Source organism: Helobdella robusta (genome assembly GCF_000326865.2).
Source record: "Helobdella robusta unplaced genomic scaffold HELROscaffold_58, whole genome shotgun sequence".
NCBI classification, from domain to species: Eukaryota; Metazoa; Annelida; class Clitellata; order Rhynchobdellida; family Glossiphoniidae; genus Helobdella; species Helobdella robusta.
In genome coordinates this window covers 871,834-891,500 of record NW_008705317.1, presented here as the reverse complement: position 1 = coordinate 891,500, position 19,667 = coordinate 871,834, and the positions used below count along the sequence as shown (strand labels likewise).

Genomic DNA, 19,667 nt, shown 5'->3' with positions numbered 1-19,667 from the left:
TTCTTTATTTTTGACATTTCGGAAGAGTTCTTTTTCATATTTTTCTTTTAACGTGCTAACATCACTTTTGCAGTAGCTGAGTGACGCTAGAGTTTCTGATGTGGGTGATCCTTCTTTTGGGAATGTGAAACTTTTAGATGTTTGACATGCAGGGCTTTTCTCATCTGCAGTTTTATAACTCGGCAACATAGCCGAATGAGTGTTTGTGAGAAATTCGTAAATTGGTGAAGAGTTTAATGACTTTTTGCTTCTGTTGTTGTTGTTTACATCACCACCTTCGTTGTAGTAAGTGTTGTTAATCATACTTACTTTTAGATTGTTTGACGTTAAATTCTGAAGTAATCTCGGCGGTTTTGGGGGTAAGTGATCAGGAATGGAACCACTTCTTAAATACTTGGTATGTCTTAAATCGTCAGGGCTGGTGTTAATTGTTGGTGAAGTTTCCTTGCTGGTTTTTGATAGGTTAGTACTCTGTTGGCTAGGGCTCGATTGGTTGTTGCATGATTGGTTGGTACCTGATTGGCTAACTCTTGATTGGCTGGCTTTTAGAAATGGTTTAATGTTCGTCGATGCATCATCTGCAATGTTAGATCTTTGCTCGCAGTCATATATTTTAGAGATTGAATTAATTTTTGTTAAAAAACTTGTTGCCGTTTCATCGACTTTTTTCTGGTTGTCGTTAGAAGTAGACGATCTATTTTTATTCAACAAAGAGTAATGACTTTTTTCTGGAGAGTCTATTTCTGAATTGTCGGTGTTTGTGACATCTTTATTTAACTTTTTCAGCCTTTCGGCACTTTCTTTTTTATCAAGCCAACTTTTGTAGCTGAAAATTTCATCGGAAGAGTCATGATCAAAAAATAAAGCTTTTCGTGGAGCTGTTGTTGTTGTTGAAGATGTTGAGGTCTTAGTTTGTTTTCTGGTTAAATCATTATTTTCATTTATAAAAGTTGGATTTGTTGAAAAATTTGTGCAGTAATTGTATTTGTTTGACAATTCCTCTTCTTCCTTATTTTTCGAAAAATCCGAACGAGATTCCTGATACGTATTATCGACTGTATCGTCATCTAGATTTTCTTGAATATCAAAAAAATGTTTTCTATCGTTTGCCATTTTTTCTTTGATGAAAAATGGTATTCTTTCTTTGTTATCGTTGGCTCGATTAGCTGAAATGCTCTGTTTAATATCATCGACTTGACTTTGATTTGTGGAATAATTTTTTATGGTTGGTGAAAGAGCATTTTGACTCGCATCGGAACTATTATTCTCAAATATCTTTCTCCTTTCCTGGACGTTGTGCTTCTTTATATGCAGCAAGCTGGGATGGCGAGGATGTTTGGCCATGACATCACACAACGATAACGCAGAATGGACATTGCTCTTTCTGTTTGTCAGCATTGCCATTGTTCGTTTAATACTTACCAGGCAGTATCCTACTATTGGTTCTCGGTTTTAATTTGTGTATAAATATATCAATTAAGTAGCAAACTAATACAAATTATGTATTTAACTAAACTTATCCAAAAATTAACAGGAGAAGAACACAACGGCACATAATAAAATTATTTAATCAAACGACATTTTATAAATATTTAAACAGTATGCGTGTATGAGCATATGTATACACCGTAATTGAAACGATTTAAACCAATTTAATAAATGTAAATTTTACGTTTTATTTTCAATATTCAATGGTGTTCCGTTGAAAACAGTTGCCCCTATATTGCTTTTTAATATATTATTTATATTACAACAGTTATACTTATAGTTGTCCCAATCAATTAGCTACAAATAATATTCAATATTATTTAATATATTTAGTATTAATAAATATGGTTATAAACTTTTATTTATAATAAATATAATATAATAACTTATCATTATAATTATATACATTTCATCAAAACAAAAATTATATAACATTATATTTCATTTAGATTTAGAAAGACATAAACTTAGAATAACGTTTAACTATAAATTTTTACTAGCAAATGGTCAAGATGTTAATTAGTATAATTATGTCAATTATAATGATATATTATAAAAATATAAGTCAGTCCTACAATGCAAGAACTATAAATCAATTTACTGAACCACTTTCAACTTGTTCATTAATAATAAAGTTAATCAAGATAATAAAATACGACATAATATGTAACGCAATATACTATGCAACTAACTATAACACTGAACACTAACAGAAACAAAGGTAAAAAAAGTACTTTCACACAAGCACACTCCACACATTGACTGGGAAAACCGATACTGATCGACTAACACATGCATACCTTTACAAGTATGTTAATGAAGTACCTCATTTAACCAGATGCACCTCATACACATGTTTATATCAAATATATATATATATATATATATTATATATACATCGTATATTTATATCATATATATATATATATATATATATATAAATATTTATATATATATATCATATATATATATATACATCATATATATATCATATATATATCATATATATAATAAATATCACATTGTATATATACATTATATACATATATATATATATCATATATATATATATAAATATCACATTATAATATATATATAATCACATTATATATCACATTATAATATATATAATATAATAAATATCACATTGTATATATATATATATATATATATATATATATATATATATACACACACACAATATAATCAAGCATCTCAAATATGCCACCTAATGCATTACCATAATTACATGATTATATATTTATGTATACGTAAGCTCATTTGAAGTGAATATATATATACGGAACCTTTATTTATATGTATGTATACATATATATATATATATATATAACTATATATATACATTTCCAAATTTGCTAAGGTTTCCTACACTTTTCCATCTTATCATATGTCCTGCTCACTTAATCCCCTATTCACCAATCTTCATTTGTCCTGTTTTCCAAATACCTTATCAACTTCCAATGTTCGTAATTCAAATTGTGAATCAAATTTCCAAGAGACAAATAAAATAAACGTCAAAATTTGATAACTTTGGACAAATCTAAAACAAATTTATAAAAAAATCTTACTATAGTTTAGTATGATTAAACTAGATGATCGATAACTCGTAATAACAAAAAACTACAGTAGATTTTAGAAGAAATTTTCTGCATCAAGAAATCCAACTTAAAGAATTGTTAAACCTTCTTTCTCATCATGTAGCTACGGTGGAATAATTTTTATACCTGTCGAATGGAATTATAAAATGTTTCAGTTACTGGTTGCATTGTTCAAAAACGTAAATTATTCAAATTAGTGATGAAAGGTGACAATGAAAAGAGGGATCTGTTAATGTGATATAATCAATATTAGAATGATAAAAAAAATTTGGAAACCTGAAAACAAGTGTATGAAAATGATCGAATGATTTGAAATGAATTACGAACATTTCTCGCTTTTACCTTGCATTTTTCTCTACCAATTTTCAAGCAGATTTTTAAAATTTAAATAATGTTATTGCTATATGTGTGTGTGTGTGTTGTGTGTGAGTGTGTGTGTGTTTGTGTGTGTGTGTGTGTGCGTGTGGTGTGAGTAAAAGGGCCTACTGTCTAATCTTGTTCAAATCAGAATTTATAATAGAATAACAAAGTTATCCATCTTTTTATCTTGAGGGTACTTTACACCCTTAGTTCGGCTTCCGAAATCTGTCCCTGGTCTGGTTTAAAAAAAAATTCTATCACCCAGTACCACAAACATTAGAAGCACTCTCACTAAATAAAAATATTTTGTGTACATTATTAGTTGAGATATAAAAATGATTGATAAAGAAAGGTTAAATTTTGGTTGTCTAAAAATAAATTAAGTAAATAAATAGTGAAACAATCTTGTTTTCAAGCACAACAAGTTTAATCTCACTGTTTTTAACGTTACAAGAAAGCTAAAAAGTTGAAATCTTCAAGAGAGCTGCATGTTGTTGATGTTAGCAAATTATACGTATTTCATGAAAACACTTGAATATTATCTATGTTAAATATAACTTCAATGAACTTCTGTCTGAGTGACTGAATATTTTGAAATAAAGTGTTATAAACTTTGACTTACTGTATCTCTAGTGTTGAAAGAATAAAAATGAAAGCATTTGTTTTCATTTTTTGCGTAAAATGTAAGAACAATTTATTATATTAATTGATAATTACAAATGGGAATAAATAACTTTATAATATATACTCAGGCATTCTCGTCAGCTCTGGGAATGTGAGGAATATTTATTTAGAGCTGGCTCAACCCCTGATATTGTTCGACAATTTCGAAGGTTCAGTCAGGTTTGAATCATCTCCCTCCAACTTATTCAAAGGAGATTTGGTGGAAAATGGTACATTGAATAGGATGATGCAGTCCTGGTTAGGTTTTAAATTATGCATAAATTAAAATCAACAATTTGTATATAGTAGTTTTACTACTCTTGATAAAAGTTTATCACATGGTGAATTAACAGAGAACCAGGTGAGCACGCGGTAGCAACCAGATGCAGAACTGCCTGAGCTACTTTGCCATAAATTTTTCATAAAACAACATGCATGTCTTCTGTCATGAAACAACATACATAATCTTAACGAAATGAGATATTAAAAATTACAAACCAGTGGTTGTCAATCCAAGTTCCTACAAATATATAAAAAAATCATGTTAAATTTGGCCTTATCCTTACAAAAATTTTCATTGTGGGGGATTTCAGCCCCAAAACTCTCCTGCCTACTTCTCAGATTGCTCAACGGTGTGATCATTATTACATTTTTACTGACGAACATCAACCAACTCTTATATAACGGTTGTATTTTATTGAAACCTTCGACAAAAATTGTGTTTAGTATAGTGAATGGAAAAAAACACTTACGGCTAAAAAATGCAGATTTTTAATTAATTTTTTTTTATAAACTATACGATTGCATGTGTTGTAAATAAGAAAGAAAGTTTTATGACTCATCTGTCAAATTTCATAGTTGACTTATTGAATCAAAACATACATATAAATTATCAATAGATGGAAAACTTGTATTTTATTCAATAATTACAATCGAAGGTTTTCATTGGAACAAAAAGAAAACACGAAGTACGTACTCAAATTAGACAGAGCAAACTATCTGCTTTCAGGAAGTTATAACCTTTCAGCGGATGGAACTCAGTTGAACCTGCTTATATGCAAGTTTTCATGAAACCAACTATTAATCAAATATTTTTAATTTTTTTTTATAAAACCAAATCTTAAAAAAATGATTGATCAAATGATGGATAAAAATGTTTACAACTGACATTATTCAGACAATTTGAGAAAAGGTGGCATTAAAAACGGTGTTCAGAAAATAGCTCTAGAGTTCTCATCATTCACCTCCACTCTTCCCTATTTAAAAATCGAAAACCAAAATGGGACATCCACTGTAAGTAACATGGATTGCATGGAGTCTCCACCATCATGTCAGCCACTGGACGCTGGGACACTGGAGTGCTGGAAAGGTCTGCCTCCACCATCAACATGCGTCTACGTCATTCAGACAAACGAATGCTCAACGCTTGAAGCGCACATGGGCATCGATGAAGCTGAGGACAATGTCTCTGGAAAGTTGTCTTGCGCACTGACGGACGTTTCAAACGATCAAAGGTTATAAAAGTTGTGACTGAATCATTTTTTAGTGATTGTTAAAAGGATTGCTTTTCAAATTTATTAGGTTTAAGACGACCAGAATTGAAACTGCAACTGAGGAGGTGAAAGCCATGAAAAGTGATAGCAACACGGAAGGTTATCAATCACCTGTTAAGTTAATTTAATTTTCATTGGCTCTCTTCCGAATTGATGTTTTTTCTAACAACTTTTCAACCGCTTACCAAAAATATTGCACATATAAACAAAACGATAATTTCCCAGCAGTATTCACGTCAACTGGCGCCATTGCAGTGACCATGTCCATCATTCTCCTCTCATCTTTAACGGCGATCGTCGGTGGTCTGATTGTTAGCTGCAAATGTTAGGACAATTGATTTAACCTAGCTTATCAAGTCTAAAAAGATAAAAAAACAAGTTGCTAAATTTACTTACTGTTGGCACCAAACCTTTCAAACTCACATTACGACAACAATGAATTTGTTACTCGTTTATTTAATATCATGAACAAGAGGCGTAGCCCTGGAGTTGCTTAAGGTTTGAAGCCCCTTTCCTACAGTGGAAAATCTTAAATGTAGTTAGAGTTAAAGTTGATTTCAAATAAATTTCTGTATAAGTTTGAATTGAAAAATATTCAGCATTATTTGGAAGATTTTATTTGAGTGAAAATCGTTTTAAATATATGTTTCACATAAAACGTGGAATAAGAAAATAAGATCGCTAAAGTTGTTTTAAAATCGAAGCCACTATCAAACCTTCCCTACTTAGCCAAACAATCCCGGCTACGCTAATTAATTGTCATGAATGGAAATATTTTAATGACAAAAATTAAAAAATATTTTTGAAAGACGAGAAGGATCTTCAAGAAAGGATTCAGATGGATGCGATGGAGGGCCTGCCAATGACCAGTGACGAGCAGAAGTATGATTCGATTTCATGACCCGGTCAACCTCTCCAGGTCAACCTGCCTCCAATGAGTGCAGCACAAGCCATTAAAAATAAAAAATAAATTTATTAAACGATATTTGTTCTACTTAATTTTGATTTTATTACCGTTTAATGAAACCTTATTATAAAAATATCGAATTATTTATTTTTCAAACATTTTCAGAAACTATTAGAATATTCGTTTCATTTTTTCACTGATGAAATTTTTTATGCTATTTGAAATAATTCTTCAATTTTATATTTGTAAAAATATAAATTAATAAAATTTCATTGGTATCTTTAAAGAAAAGTAATCACTAGTTAATTTATAAATCTGTATGAAATTAAACTAAACACAAGCTGAAAAAAACTTATTGTTCTATATAAATGAGTCGTGAGACCACGACAAAATACTAGTGTCGGTGAAAAATTAATTTAATGAACATTTTTTACTATTCCAACGTTTTTAACACTTTATTGTATTTTTCCATTTTAACGCTTCATCGTATTAACCCATTTGGGTGCACTCCATTACAAACATACTTGTTTCAGTTGCGTTATATAAATTCAAATCTATGTAAGTATACACATTGTACATAAATTGTACAGACACCTTTTTTATACGTGTAACTAAAAATATCCACACATCTTTCGCATAGAAGTCGATAAATGGATGTTCACCATGGAAGCATTTTCAAAATGGCGAACGCACAAAATGCTAAACGCGCGAATGTTGAAGTTGTCTTTTCTAAGTGTTTTGAATTTTCTCATCGTTTTGCTTGCTGGAGGTTAATTAGATTTCAAACATCTGAGAGAGATTTATAATTTTCATTTTCGAAAATTTTTCAGACTTTGCATCAACGAGAAACAACGTCGCATTAAAAAAAAGAAATTTCATATTCCAGTGTTTTGTACGGTTGGTATGTGCGCTGGCTACCATCCACAGCTGTTGACGGCAACTATGGAAACGAGTTGTATTTCTGCCAGTGTTACTCGGGTTCAGGTCTTCCCGGCAGAGCGAATGGTTTCAAAGTTGACATGTCCGATGTGAACTACGCTGATTGCGTTCACCTTCGAAGCAGGAATGCAGTGGCAGAGCGTGAATGCGATGCCTTTTTTTCCATTAAACCTTTTTTTTATGATTTTTAATGATTTTTTAAAATACTTTAATTTATAAAATTTTAGGTTTATGTTCATTAAAATGATAAGGTTTTTTTCAATTTTGCAATTAACAAGTTCAAGAGTTAGGTTATTTCATAGTTGGTTTGACTAATGTTAGTCCGAAAATTGATTCCATGGTCAGAGGAACATATTTAGTTTGCGGACAGAACCCTGAAAAAGCAAAGATTTTAGAGTTGCACATGTTGCCATGCATTCCTTCCTTTCCAAGCACCAATATATGCTCGTACAACGATCTGCGGTGAAGGTTTGACTTTTGACAGCCTGTTAGCTTGAGGTCTATCCTGCTAGAGTTGTCAAATAGGGTGAATTCAACTTTGTTGACGTGTTCCATGAAACTATTTCACGTTTTCTGATTTTGTGCATTAATTGATCTAACCTGGTTTTAAGATTTTAGACGAATGCAAACATTTTATTAACGTAGATGTGGTTTTTGAGAATAATCATGAAAATTAGGAAATGACTACAGATAATCCGATGGGCAAATAAATGTTTTTTGTCACATCACGCGGAAGGAAAGAATGGAAAATCCAACAACTACTGGAAAGATTGCAAGGAAAAGAGATCGCGTCAACAACTATTATTATTCGTGAAATCCTTGGGCTACTTGTTGAATATCACCACATTTCAACTACTACAAAGTGTTAAAGATTGGATTTTGTGGAGGTCGATGGTCGCCAATGTCTTGAAAGGATAAGGCACGAGAAAGAAAGAAGAAACTTGTTATATAGAGTTTTAAAGTGTATAAAAATATGCCCATAATTTTTAATTTTTTGGTACTCAATAAATAATTTTTTAGATCTACCGTCATTCTTGTGGAGAAAGCGTTACTTAGACTTGCCAACGATATCATACCACGTGATACTGTTACACAACATCATGTATAGAACAAGAACACGAAGTCTATTGAATTGTGTTCATTTGTGCTGCAGTCAACCTCAAGGCAATGCGACTCGTTCGTTTGATGCGGGCTCAACTCGCAAAAACTCGGCTACAAACGAAGTTCCATCCACTTGAGCCTGGCTGGCACGTGTCGTTGGATGGCGCCAGGATATGCCTGAATATGCGTCCGATCCAAAAACATATCGATGTTGGATCGATGCGAATTTTATTATTTACATTTACACTATTTTATCTTTGTAAGACAATCTTTTAATCGCTTGTAACTTAACCTCAATTTAACAAGCTCTGTTTTGACAAACAATTGTAACCATCCTTATCAGATTTGAAAAATGTTTGCGATGTTAAGTAACTGTAATATCAATAGTTTCAAGAAACTCGTAAACATTGTGCAAATTTATAAGGTATTTATTAATTTATTTTTTTATTTTTTATTTAATTTATTTCTATCCTCGAAATAAAATTGAACTGCAACCAAAATATTTATTTATTTACTCACAAAATGCCTTAACGTTCTAATATTAAAAAATTGTTTCTACCAAACAACTTTTTTGTAAAACAACCAAATGAAAATACGACTCAATATATTTGACAATCAAAATTTATTTACGACAAATCTTACATAATTTCAGAGCATACCAATCCTAACAAACTTGTGAGCAATTAAAATAAATTTTCTCTATAATAAAAAAAAAACAAAATAAATTATTTGTTTGAGAAAGTTTGCATAAGCACATCTATATATTCTGCCATATAAATACATCAACAGTTCCAAACAATGTTTCAATACATTGAACCAAAATATAAAAAAATCTGTCAAAAAGAGACGCTGAAGTAACAAAAAATGCGCAAAGCATGCTGCAAGAAAGAATAAAAATGAACGGTGGATGAACATGGATGGTGAATGAACATGAATGATGAATGAACATGGATGAACATGGATGAACATGGATGAACATGGATAGTGAATGAACATGAATGATGAATGAACATGGACGAACATGGACGGTGGTCATCAGAGGCCATGTTGCTGGCTGCTGCAGTCGTGATATATCGTCGTGAAATTGCCTGTTGAGCCACTCAGATCCATTTCAAAGTAACATACTTTTTCAAACTAATAGGTTGAAATGGATTAATTGATCATTAATTGTGGCGTGAATTAGTTTACTCATTATTACCTGAGCGTACAATTTTATAAATCTGATGGAAATATCACAAATGAAATAGTTCTCACCAAGTATTGAACATGAAAAATTTAAGTAATGGTATGCAAAAATGTTTTAAACATTTTTAAAATGTTTTAAACATTTTTAACCATGCCAAACATGCAAAAATCACCTGAACGACATAAAACTCCAACGTAGTATTGACCAGAGCTCTGTAGCGAGTGCTGACTGTTGTTTGTATTGTCTGCATTTGTTCAAAATGAATAAACAATATGTGAATCAACTTGATCATTTTAAACAAAAATTAAGCACTGAAATTAACTAAAACCAGCTAATCTTGTCCTCAACTCACCTGAACAGTTGCTTCGAGAATTTCAATTATATGAATTTTATCGAGCGGATCTATGAAGTTTGCAAGATGCTGGATGGTGCCTTCGATTCCTTCTGATAATTTGGTATCGTTTGTTTCAATTCTTTTCGCATCGTCGGGCAAATCTCCGACGGCAAGTGAAGCAAACGTTGGTTCCTTGCAGGCGTGCGGAAGGGTGGCTGGTCGGTGCAGGACGTTCTGAGGCAGCATCGTGAAGCTGCAGTCTTGTGTCTGCATTGAGACAGTTTTGGACATTTTGTCCCATTTTGTCAAAATTTTATAACAAATCAAGTTGTATTGCGAAGAAATGATTTTAAACAAAAGAAACTGTTGACAGATTGAAATTTCAGATCAAAATTTACTAAAAGATAAAAAATGAGAAAATTTTTGAAACCGACTTTGATAACTCGGCAGGGTGCAATCGCTTCGCAGTGCCAGTGACTTACCTCAACAGAAGCTTCGTAGTAGGTGCCCTTCAAAAAAATCAGATTTTTAACAATGGGGACTGAACAAAATAAATTTAAATAAATCTTACATGGTATTACTTTTGACATTTTTTCTTTTTTTTTCTATTTTTTGATTAATATTTTTGTTACTTTTTAAATATTCATTTTCAATGTTTGCTACATTACAGAGAATTACATTGTCGACAACTTAGAAAATGACAACCGCAAACAATGCAAAATATTGGTTTCTTTTTATTCAAAATTTTCCCACGTCCCACTGATTATATGTTTGAAGGGACGAAACATTCAAAGTATGCTACATTGTAACAAAGATATTTGAAGTCACCTCATTCAAAATGAATGCGAATATAACAATACATCCTTATAAAAAACCAACCATATAAATCACTTCACCATGTTTGAATTTGCAAACCGAACCAGAAAAACCGCCAAAGAAATTGAAACAACAAACCTTCTTGCGCGCAGAATGGATGGCGGTGATGTTGGTGATGTACTTAGAAGGATTCTTCTCCAGCAGTGTGGCTTTGTAATAGCTGACCATGTCGGCGACTGTGGTGTCGTTCGCATCCAGCTCAGTCCAAGGCTGCTCAGCGTTCGTCAGGTCGCTATTTTCCACGGGGTAGCAATTCGACCACACAACGAATGCCAGGCAGATCATACCAACGCTCAAACTCAATTGCGTACCAAACATTTTCATTTTTATTAATTTGTGTTAAAATTTTTTAGCAACTCTCTGAAACAAAAAGATATTATAAAAAGATTTGTAAAAATTCAAGTAGCAAGAATTAGCGTTAAAATTGGAAAACAAGCCAAAGATAGCTTGATATTGTTTATAAAGAAGGCTGGAGTGAACTTTGAACCGAAGTGTGGATGAGGTGTTGATGTTGGAGCAAGATGTGTTTGCGTGTTCGTTGTTGTTGTTGTTAGTTAGTGCTACTGATGTAAATTTTAGATTTCTTAAGCGCATATCAGTGTGTTATTTTTTTTTGTTTTATTGTTGTCATCATTAATAAATTCTTTCATCATTTATAGATGATGGAGTTAGTAAATGATGGAGTAAGTAAATCACGTGACCCGTCAGTTCTGATAGGCCAGAAGGTCGTGTCAAGCGGCAAATGGTTTCAATTAGAAGCTGTCAAATGAATTGTAACCTTTGACATTTTCATCATAGTTTAAATTATCATTATCATAATCGTCTTCCTCATCATTTTCCTCATCATCTTCATCATCTATGGTAACATTATAATCTTCAAAATTATCACCCCCATAATCGTCTACAAAATGTGTGTGTGTGTGTGTGTGTGTGTGTGTGTGTGTGTGTGTGTGTGTGTGTGTGTGTGGTACTTGGTACTACGTGGTTCGTCATGGAAACCCAGACCAAACTCTTCTCTTAGACCTGAATGAACCAAACCTCTGGTACTTATTATATGTCATATTATATATCATTATATCTAGTAATAAAGCATTTAATATTTATATTTTTTATATTTTTTATCTTATATATATATTTATATATATATATATATATATATATATATATATATATATACAAAAACATATATATATATATATATATATATATATATATATATATATATATATATATATATATATATATATATACAATATACATATCATAATTAGCAGAACACCATCTTAAACACAAATTATTATGTGCACACAATCAAGTAATTTGCTATAAAAATAATTAAAGTTGTTAAAAAATTGTTTATTACTATGTAAACATACCACAATGAATGTAAAGAACAAAATGTATGACATACGTATATATTGTTTTATGGGATTTGTATGTATGTATATGTATAGGTATGTATGTATATGTATAGGTTTATATGCATGTATGTGTGTGTGTGTATGGGTTTGTATGCATGCTTATATCTATGCGTCCTGCATGCAATTAACCTTCAATTAACTTGTACCCCGGCAATATGATCTTTGACTCGGAGATGATATGAAAGAAAGTTGTGATTTATCCTTACTGACATTTGGTTAGTTGTTTTTTGACGGAGTCATTCTGCCTGCTTGTGTGTGTCTTCGTATGTTTGTGTTAGTATGCGTATGTTGGTTTGTATAGATAGATGTTTGTTTGTGTGTGTGTGTGTGTGGTGTGTGTATTCAGTTCGTGTATGTGTGCTAATGCAGTGTTTGTGTTGTTGTGCATGTGTTTTGCTTACGTATTCATGGATGTAATAAAAGTGCTGGTTTGTTAGATTTTTAATTGTGCTGTCTTCGCCTGCCTCTGATGTGATATGTGAATATTTTTGTAAATTTTATAATTTATAATATAATTTTATGATTAATAATTTGTAATTTTTTTAGTAGGATATATTACGGTTTGTTTCTATTTGTGCGGATCCGTTTGCGTAGACTTATCGATGTTTGTGAAAACCAAAATAAAAGTTTATTTTCATCTTCGGTCTCACTAACTTCTTCCAAATTAATTCAGGATGGCAATCAAGACCTGCAGTTCAGCAAAAACTTAGAAACATTTTATCATCTTTTAGCTAAAACAGGAGCAATGTCCATTAAACTTTTTTTTAAAAACCGAAATGGAATTAAAAGAGTTACAGGTGAATCGTTTGAACAGAAGTAATTTTAGGAGCAACATGATTTAAACTTATGCGTTTGCTTGAAAAATTTAACAAATTTTTTTTTTTACATTCGGAATTTAAAAACAGGACATGACTAAAACTGCGCTTCAAAAATTGAGATTTTAAAATTTTCAAATGATCATCAACGTCTTCGCGATCTTCAAAGTTGAATGGATGACGTAGTTGACAGAAGTGGAGAATGATTTATGATCAAATGTGACAACACTCGCTTGTAACGAGTCAAGCTACTAGTTGGATTGCGAGACAGCAGACAACAAACAAACATGCTCACAAACAAACATTCTTAACATAAAAACACGAAAACATTTTTACTAAAATATCCGATGACACATTTCATCATTCACAAATAAACGAATATTGACAAACATTCACAACTCAATAGTCAAGACAAAGTCATATAGAAATAAATTGTTGCAAAACTATACACACACCCACACACACACACCCACACACACACCCACACACACACGCACACACACACACAACTTATAAACAAATTTTGTAATAAAAACTTTTCAACTGAAATTACAATTATCGACTAACTAATCTGCAAAATTTTTAGCACTTACTCTAAAAAATCTGGGTATAAAATTTATATATTGTGTATCTGTGTGTTTGTGTGTGTGTGTATGTGCAAGATTCATTATAAACTTTTCTAATTACATTTCTGTATTTTAATGTCCAAAAATCCCACTCGAAAATAATGTTGATCGATCAAACAAATGTGTAAAATATCGAAAAGTTTTTTTACTGGAATTCAAAAGGTTATATTTTAAGCAAATTTGACCAAATAAATGGTCGATAACTGAATTTAAACATTCTGGTAAAAATGGTATTATATATATATATATATATATATATATATATACATATATATATATATACATATATATATACATATATATACAAATTTTATAATTTTTCCATCCACTCATTCTTTTTAATAATATATAACCGAGTAAAATGACCAATCTGTAGCACTGGTCAGTGAAGCGTACCCATTGATGTGGGTGTTCATCTGACACAACTTGGAAGCTGGATGGAAGTTGATGGAGTCACATCCTCCCAGTTGTTTGCACTTATGCATGCAGTCCAATGCACTCCTCACGTACAACTGCTTGAATTGGAATCTAACCAACGAAACTTTCGACTGTTTTATCCATGAATAACTCTCTGGTGAACATTTTCGACACAAAACTAATTATTCCTGGTTTTTTATAGATTTCACGAAAAAATAGAACATTAAATTTCATTCCAAACGTTATATAAAAAACTGATCATTAATAAAATTTCTCTACTTTGGTCAATTGGCTCATAAGCCTCTAATTCGCAAATGGTGAAGAGACCTATCACAGAATTTAAGCCCGCTTGTGCACTTAAGCACTTAAGAATTTAAGCACTACGTATCTGAATTTTGGCAAGTTGGCATTGCATTTGAGTTCGACTTTAACTCCTTGTTTGAGAGCTCCTGGCCATCTGGCGCACAAAGGATAGCTGTCTCTAACTGGAACTGTTATCACGCTGTCTACGTTTGTCAGTCCAATTATGAAGTTGTACATGCGGTCGGTTATTTGTTTCATGTCGTAATTGCCTTTAAAAGTTGTATCATTGGAAAAGATTTTAATTTCAAAATTCTGTTCAAATTTTCTGAAAATTTTTACAACTCTTTGAAAAATTCAAATGATAATTAACTGAACCTTCATAATCCATGGCTGACAGTACGACGAAATCAATATGATGGCTGGTCATCATGTCTACCATGAACCAGTTAGGTCCACCAGTGGCATCGTTCGTGTGGGAGCAGTGGCATTGAAATGCAAAGTTGTCGTGAAAGCCATCCACCAGCAAAGCAGGATCATAGGCTCCACATGTTTGGTCATAAAATACTGAACTGCTCCTGGCTGGCCTCCCAATCAACATGTTGTTGCGGTATGCTTTTAATCAATCATTTATTGTTGAAACATGTTTAAAATTATTTAATCCTAATTCAAATTTTACTTCCGTATGAAATTCCATAGATTTCCCATTCACAGACAGACATGTATCCAGTAGAGTTAGCAGGTTGTTGCAGTATGACGTATCTGGCTGGAGGTGTAGTAGAGGAGCAATTCAATTGAACCACCTGTTTCGAAGCAACCACCCCTGGATATTGAGCACAAAGGTCGTACATGCCTCTCACTGGCGGGTGAACATCCAGGGACCTGTTACTCACTCCCACAATGAAGTAGTCCAGATCGTTCCTGGTTGGCATACTATTTATATCTGAATATTGTTGAAACAAAATTTTACAAATATTTACTAAACGACGTTTGAAAAAAAATTGCAGATTTTTTCTCAAAATTTAAAATAAAACTGGAATTATTTATGTAAATAATATTCAGTCATATTATTATACAATTGACGTAGTCTGAGATTTGCTTTGCGGTCTCCAATTTATTAACAGACCATTAATTTTGTTTATTATGCTCACCACACTAATTTTGTACAAATTTTAACAAAATTTCATTGTTGAGGCGGGAACTGAAAAAACTTTCAGTTTAATTTTTTACAAATTTCCACAAAGATTTTGTCAACTGAGTTTTAACCCTAAGAAGAATTTCCATTTCTGAAGTACTCTTCGATATCCAAAATATTGAAATTGATAACCTGTTCCGGCATAAAGTATTGTGTAGAATATAGAAAACACATTTGCGAGGTCCACACCGATCCAATGCGGTGCCATCGAAGGTGTTGTCAGCGAACATTTTGCTGTAACATCGTTTAAGCCGTTTCGGCCATCAACGGCCCAAAATGCTGTCAGCGTTAAAATAGAGTTGACGAAATATCCTGAACTGTTGTATGCATAGGCGCCAACTGCTAGCCTTGTTGCAACTCTCTGGTCGGCTTCATCAACTGAGAAATTTAATGTAAATCGTTGAAAGTTTCGGACAGTTCATTTTATAACCATTTTGAATAAATAAACTAAAACTATCAAAATTAAGTTCCATAAAAACTCACCAAATTTTGCTAGGTAAATTAAATAGAAAACTCTTAACAACATGATCTTATAATTTTCATGCTTCGAAAATTGTCTTTGAATTGAAACAATGCCAACACAGCAGTACAATATTTTCTGCTAATCCAGTTTTTATGCGATATTAAAATGGTTTGTAGCAAATTTTAGAATTAAAATTGCATTAACGTTTTAAAAAGTGATCATAAAATTTATGGAAATAATATTTTCAAAAATTTGTGTCAGAATAAATAAATTACTCATTTTAATTCATAAAAATGTTTTGCCGTTATTCAAATTTACTATTTTACTTAAAACACGATTGACTAATTATACATGAACGGTCTTTTAGATTATTTTTCCGCCATATTTCTCAAAAATAAAAATTATATAGAAGAAACATGAAAATCTATAATGATTTTTCAGGTAGAATGTACATTATTTTCAATGAAAGAATTTTTTTTTTATTTCGTAGTGTATTTCCTGACAAAACAAATGAGATTAAAAATATCGGACTCCAAATTAGCATAAACATTATTTTGTCAAAGACAAAGGACAGAATGTTTTGGTGATATTCACATGTAAATAACTATTTGATAAAACGTCCACATGCATGTAACTGCCTCTGTTTTGTTCCTTCGTATTGTTACTTACATTCAATTTTGGTAAATCATATCGAAATTATGAACGTTACGGAAATTTTGTAGTTTTTTCAAATGCAAGTTGGTTTTACAAATCTGATTACACTAACACGACGAAATTATTCTCATGACTATTAGCAATAAGGTTTTAAGCGCAAGGAAGACGAGTACATTTACATTATGCTTGTTTGAAAGTTAAACTTCTGTAGCAAATTTGAAAAACTAATTTAAGTTGAATTTAAATGGTAACTCTGATTAAAGATTTTGAAAATTTTATTTATAACTCCAATTTATATGTTCAAGCAGAGAAAACGCATAACAACAATAAAAATATATACAAATAAAGTAATTTAAAGTATTTTTTGTCCTTTCATTTTACTTTTACCGAATTACCAAATAAATATTTATAAATGTTTAACTTGAAAATATATAGGTAGGTATTTTGCAAAATACTAGAAATTAGAAACAAATAGCAATGAATAGGTCTACTCCTTGGTAACATTTTAAACTGGTGTAACAATGAAGTGCCAGGCGTTGTTCACGTGTATTTACAAACCTAAACTGTGTTTTTGTTGTTGATGCCTTTGAAAAGTATTAAAGTAAGAATTGTATTAGAGATATACCTCTGCAATCAATTTTTGTTTTTGCACGAGAGGTTTTTTTTACAAACTTTATCAAATAAATTCAGCTGACGAACAAAACACAAATTGTTTCAAAATGTTCCACCAGCGTAATAATAATGTCTTTTTCCAACCAAGTTATACATTGTTCAATTTTTTATCACAGAGTTGATTGTGACAATTATGATTTTCAATTAACAACATTTTAACAATTCAAACCTTACTAAATTGAATAAAGGGTTTTTAATATGATCAAATCAAAAAACGGAAATATAGGCGTTCCAAATAATGTCGCCAGCTGGAGACTCTGTTTCAAACTTTGCAGTCATATTGTTAACAATTACAGTAAATTGTTTTATGCTCAGTGTTACTCTAAGCATTGAATTTAAATAGTTTATACGATTTTCAAAATAGTAATGTGCTCATTGAAGCCATAAATAAAAAACATGGAAAAAGATTGAAATATCTGTCAATAAAAACTATCTACTGATAGGAAAAACTTTGCAATAAAATGTTCAGAATGTTTACGATGATATTATTCATAATAAGAATGTTTAAAAAGATAGAGATAATTATTTAATTAACATGGAACTCGTTTTCTAGTTAAAATGATACATTCATATCATTCCTGATGATAAATTCATCTTGAGTCAATTATAAATGACCCAATAAAATGACCAACCACTAACACTGGTCAGTGAAGCGTACCCATTGATGTGAGCGTTCATCTGACACAACTTGGAAGCTGGATGGAAGTTGATGGAGTCACATCCTCCCAGTTGTTTGCACATATGCATGCAGTCCAATGCACTCCTCACGTAAAACTGCTTGAACTGAAATCCAGCTAACGACATGTTAGACTTTTTCATCCACATAAAAGAATCTGGACATAGTTTTTTTTTACAATTTCCTAAATTTTGGTTTCAGTTTAACAGTAATAATTAAAAAGTTCAAAAAATCTCAAAACTATAAATTTTAGATTTTTTTAGTTTCGGCAGATTTAAAAAATATTCTACATTTGGTTTTAAGAAAGAAATTTTTATATTTAACTTTAAATTCATTTCTCAATGCTATTTATCTTAGTCCTTTTTTCTGGTAAGTTTTGGCATAATTTCTTTTATATTCCGACCAATCCATAGTAATTTTTCACACTCATTTTGTAATTTTTACACATATAATTGAAATAAAATTTAAATAGATGAAAATTAATTTTGCAAAACATACTAATAATGACAAAATACAAACAACATTTTGCTGAGATTTTCACTGATGCAAGGCGCCCCGTCAAAAAAGCGAGTCAAGTTATGCAGATTTGAATTGACGAGATTTAGAAAATTTGAATCGGAAAATAAGTTTCGGATATAACGTGACTTTAGGCTAGATACACAAACTATTAACTGACATCTGCAGCGGACAGTGGCGGATCTAGGCAAGATTGACTGGAGGGCCAAAATTTTCAAGATTTGGGGTGGTCTGACCATAATAGGCTAGCGATTTTTTCTGTTTTGCTTATCACGTAAAATTTTTCGTCCATTTTCTACATAAAATTTTAATTTTCTGTTGAAAAACGGAGATTTACTCACTTTTAATATAAATACTGCTCACAACGATAGATCCAAATTAAAAATATATTCGCTACTTGATCTAAACAACTTTGACGGGTGGAGGTCAAAATTAATTTTGTAAATGTTTAAATTTAAAAATTAAGACGAGGGTTGGAAAATTTTAAAAATTTCTAAAATTCATAGTAGAGTGATTACACTGGCGACCTTCTTATGGTCGGTTTTATACTTAAAACGCTGTTTTTTTCTGTTTCTGTGCAAAAACTGAGTTTTACTGACCTTAAACGAAAATACTGGTTACAACAGTTTCACTAGATCCGCCACTGAATAAAATTTTAAAACATTACAGTTTTTAGGAGTATTCTAAATTAGGATACATATACAATCTAAGTCATACTTTCATCGAATGGCATGTAAGCCTCTAGTTCACAAATGGTGAAGTAACCGTCGGATGAAGTTAAATCACTTTGGTATCAGGTATCAGGAGCTTTGGTATCAGGTACTTTGGTATCACACTTAAGTGAGCTATCAGGTACTTTGGTATCACACTTAAGTGAGCTATCAGG

General features: G+C 31.4%; 4 protein-coding genes across 4 annotated transcripts in view; 1 reads left to right on the top strand and 3 right to left on the bottom strand.

Moving 5' to 3' along the window:
• HELRODRAFT_180034 (hypothetical protein) overlaps positions 1–1,404 on the bottom strand; it is a gene marked incomplete at both ends in the record, with an annotated part of 4,348 nt that extends 2,944 nt beyond the window's left edge. The window contains one exon of the mRNA XM_009028799.1: positions 61–1,404. Within this exon, the coding sequence (XP_009027047.1) occupies positions 61–1,404 (1,344 nt within the window). The remainder of the gene's footprint in view (positions 1–60) is intronic.
• Positions 1,405–4,116: 2,712 nt separating this feature from the next.
• Positions 4,117–6,584, top strand: HELRODRAFT_180033 (hypothetical protein; the record flags this gene model as incomplete). Its single annotated transcript, XM_009028798.1, has 7 exons — positions 4,117–4,150; positions 4,220–4,388; positions 4,632–4,762; positions 5,308–5,644; positions 5,712–5,782; positions 5,909–6,007; positions 6,493–6,584. 7 exons carry the CDS (start codon positions 4,117–4,119, stop codon positions 6,582–6,584), a joined length of 933 nt encoding a protein of 310 aa, XP_009027046.1.
• A 3,081-nt stretch (positions 6,585–9,665) lies between these two features.
• Positions 9,666–11,350, bottom strand: HELRODRAFT_180032 (hypothetical protein; the record flags this gene model as incomplete). Its single annotated transcript, XM_009028797.1, has 5 exons — positions 9,666–9,764; positions 9,989–10,060; positions 10,169–10,417; positions 10,585–10,659; positions 11,105–11,350. The coding sequence occupies 5 exons, from the start codon at positions 11,348–11,350 to the stop codon at positions 9,666–9,668; spliced, it is 741 nt and encodes a 246-aa protein (XP_009027045.1).
• Positions 11,351–11,778: 428 nt separating this feature from the next.
• HELRODRAFT_180031 (hypothetical protein) lies at positions 11,779–19,020 on the bottom strand (the record flags this gene model as incomplete). The annotated part of the gene is made up of 9 exons (XM_009028796.1): positions 11,779–11,927; positions 12,658–12,692; positions 14,285–14,459; positions 14,671–14,877; positions 14,984–15,220; positions 15,285–15,548; positions 15,933–16,178; positions 18,222–18,422; positions 18,942–19,020. 9 exons carry the CDS (start codon positions 19,018–19,020, stop codon positions 11,779–11,781), a joined length of 1,593 nt encoding a protein of 530 aa, XP_009027044.1.
• Between the last annotated feature and the right edge of the window lie 647 nt (positions 19,021–19,667).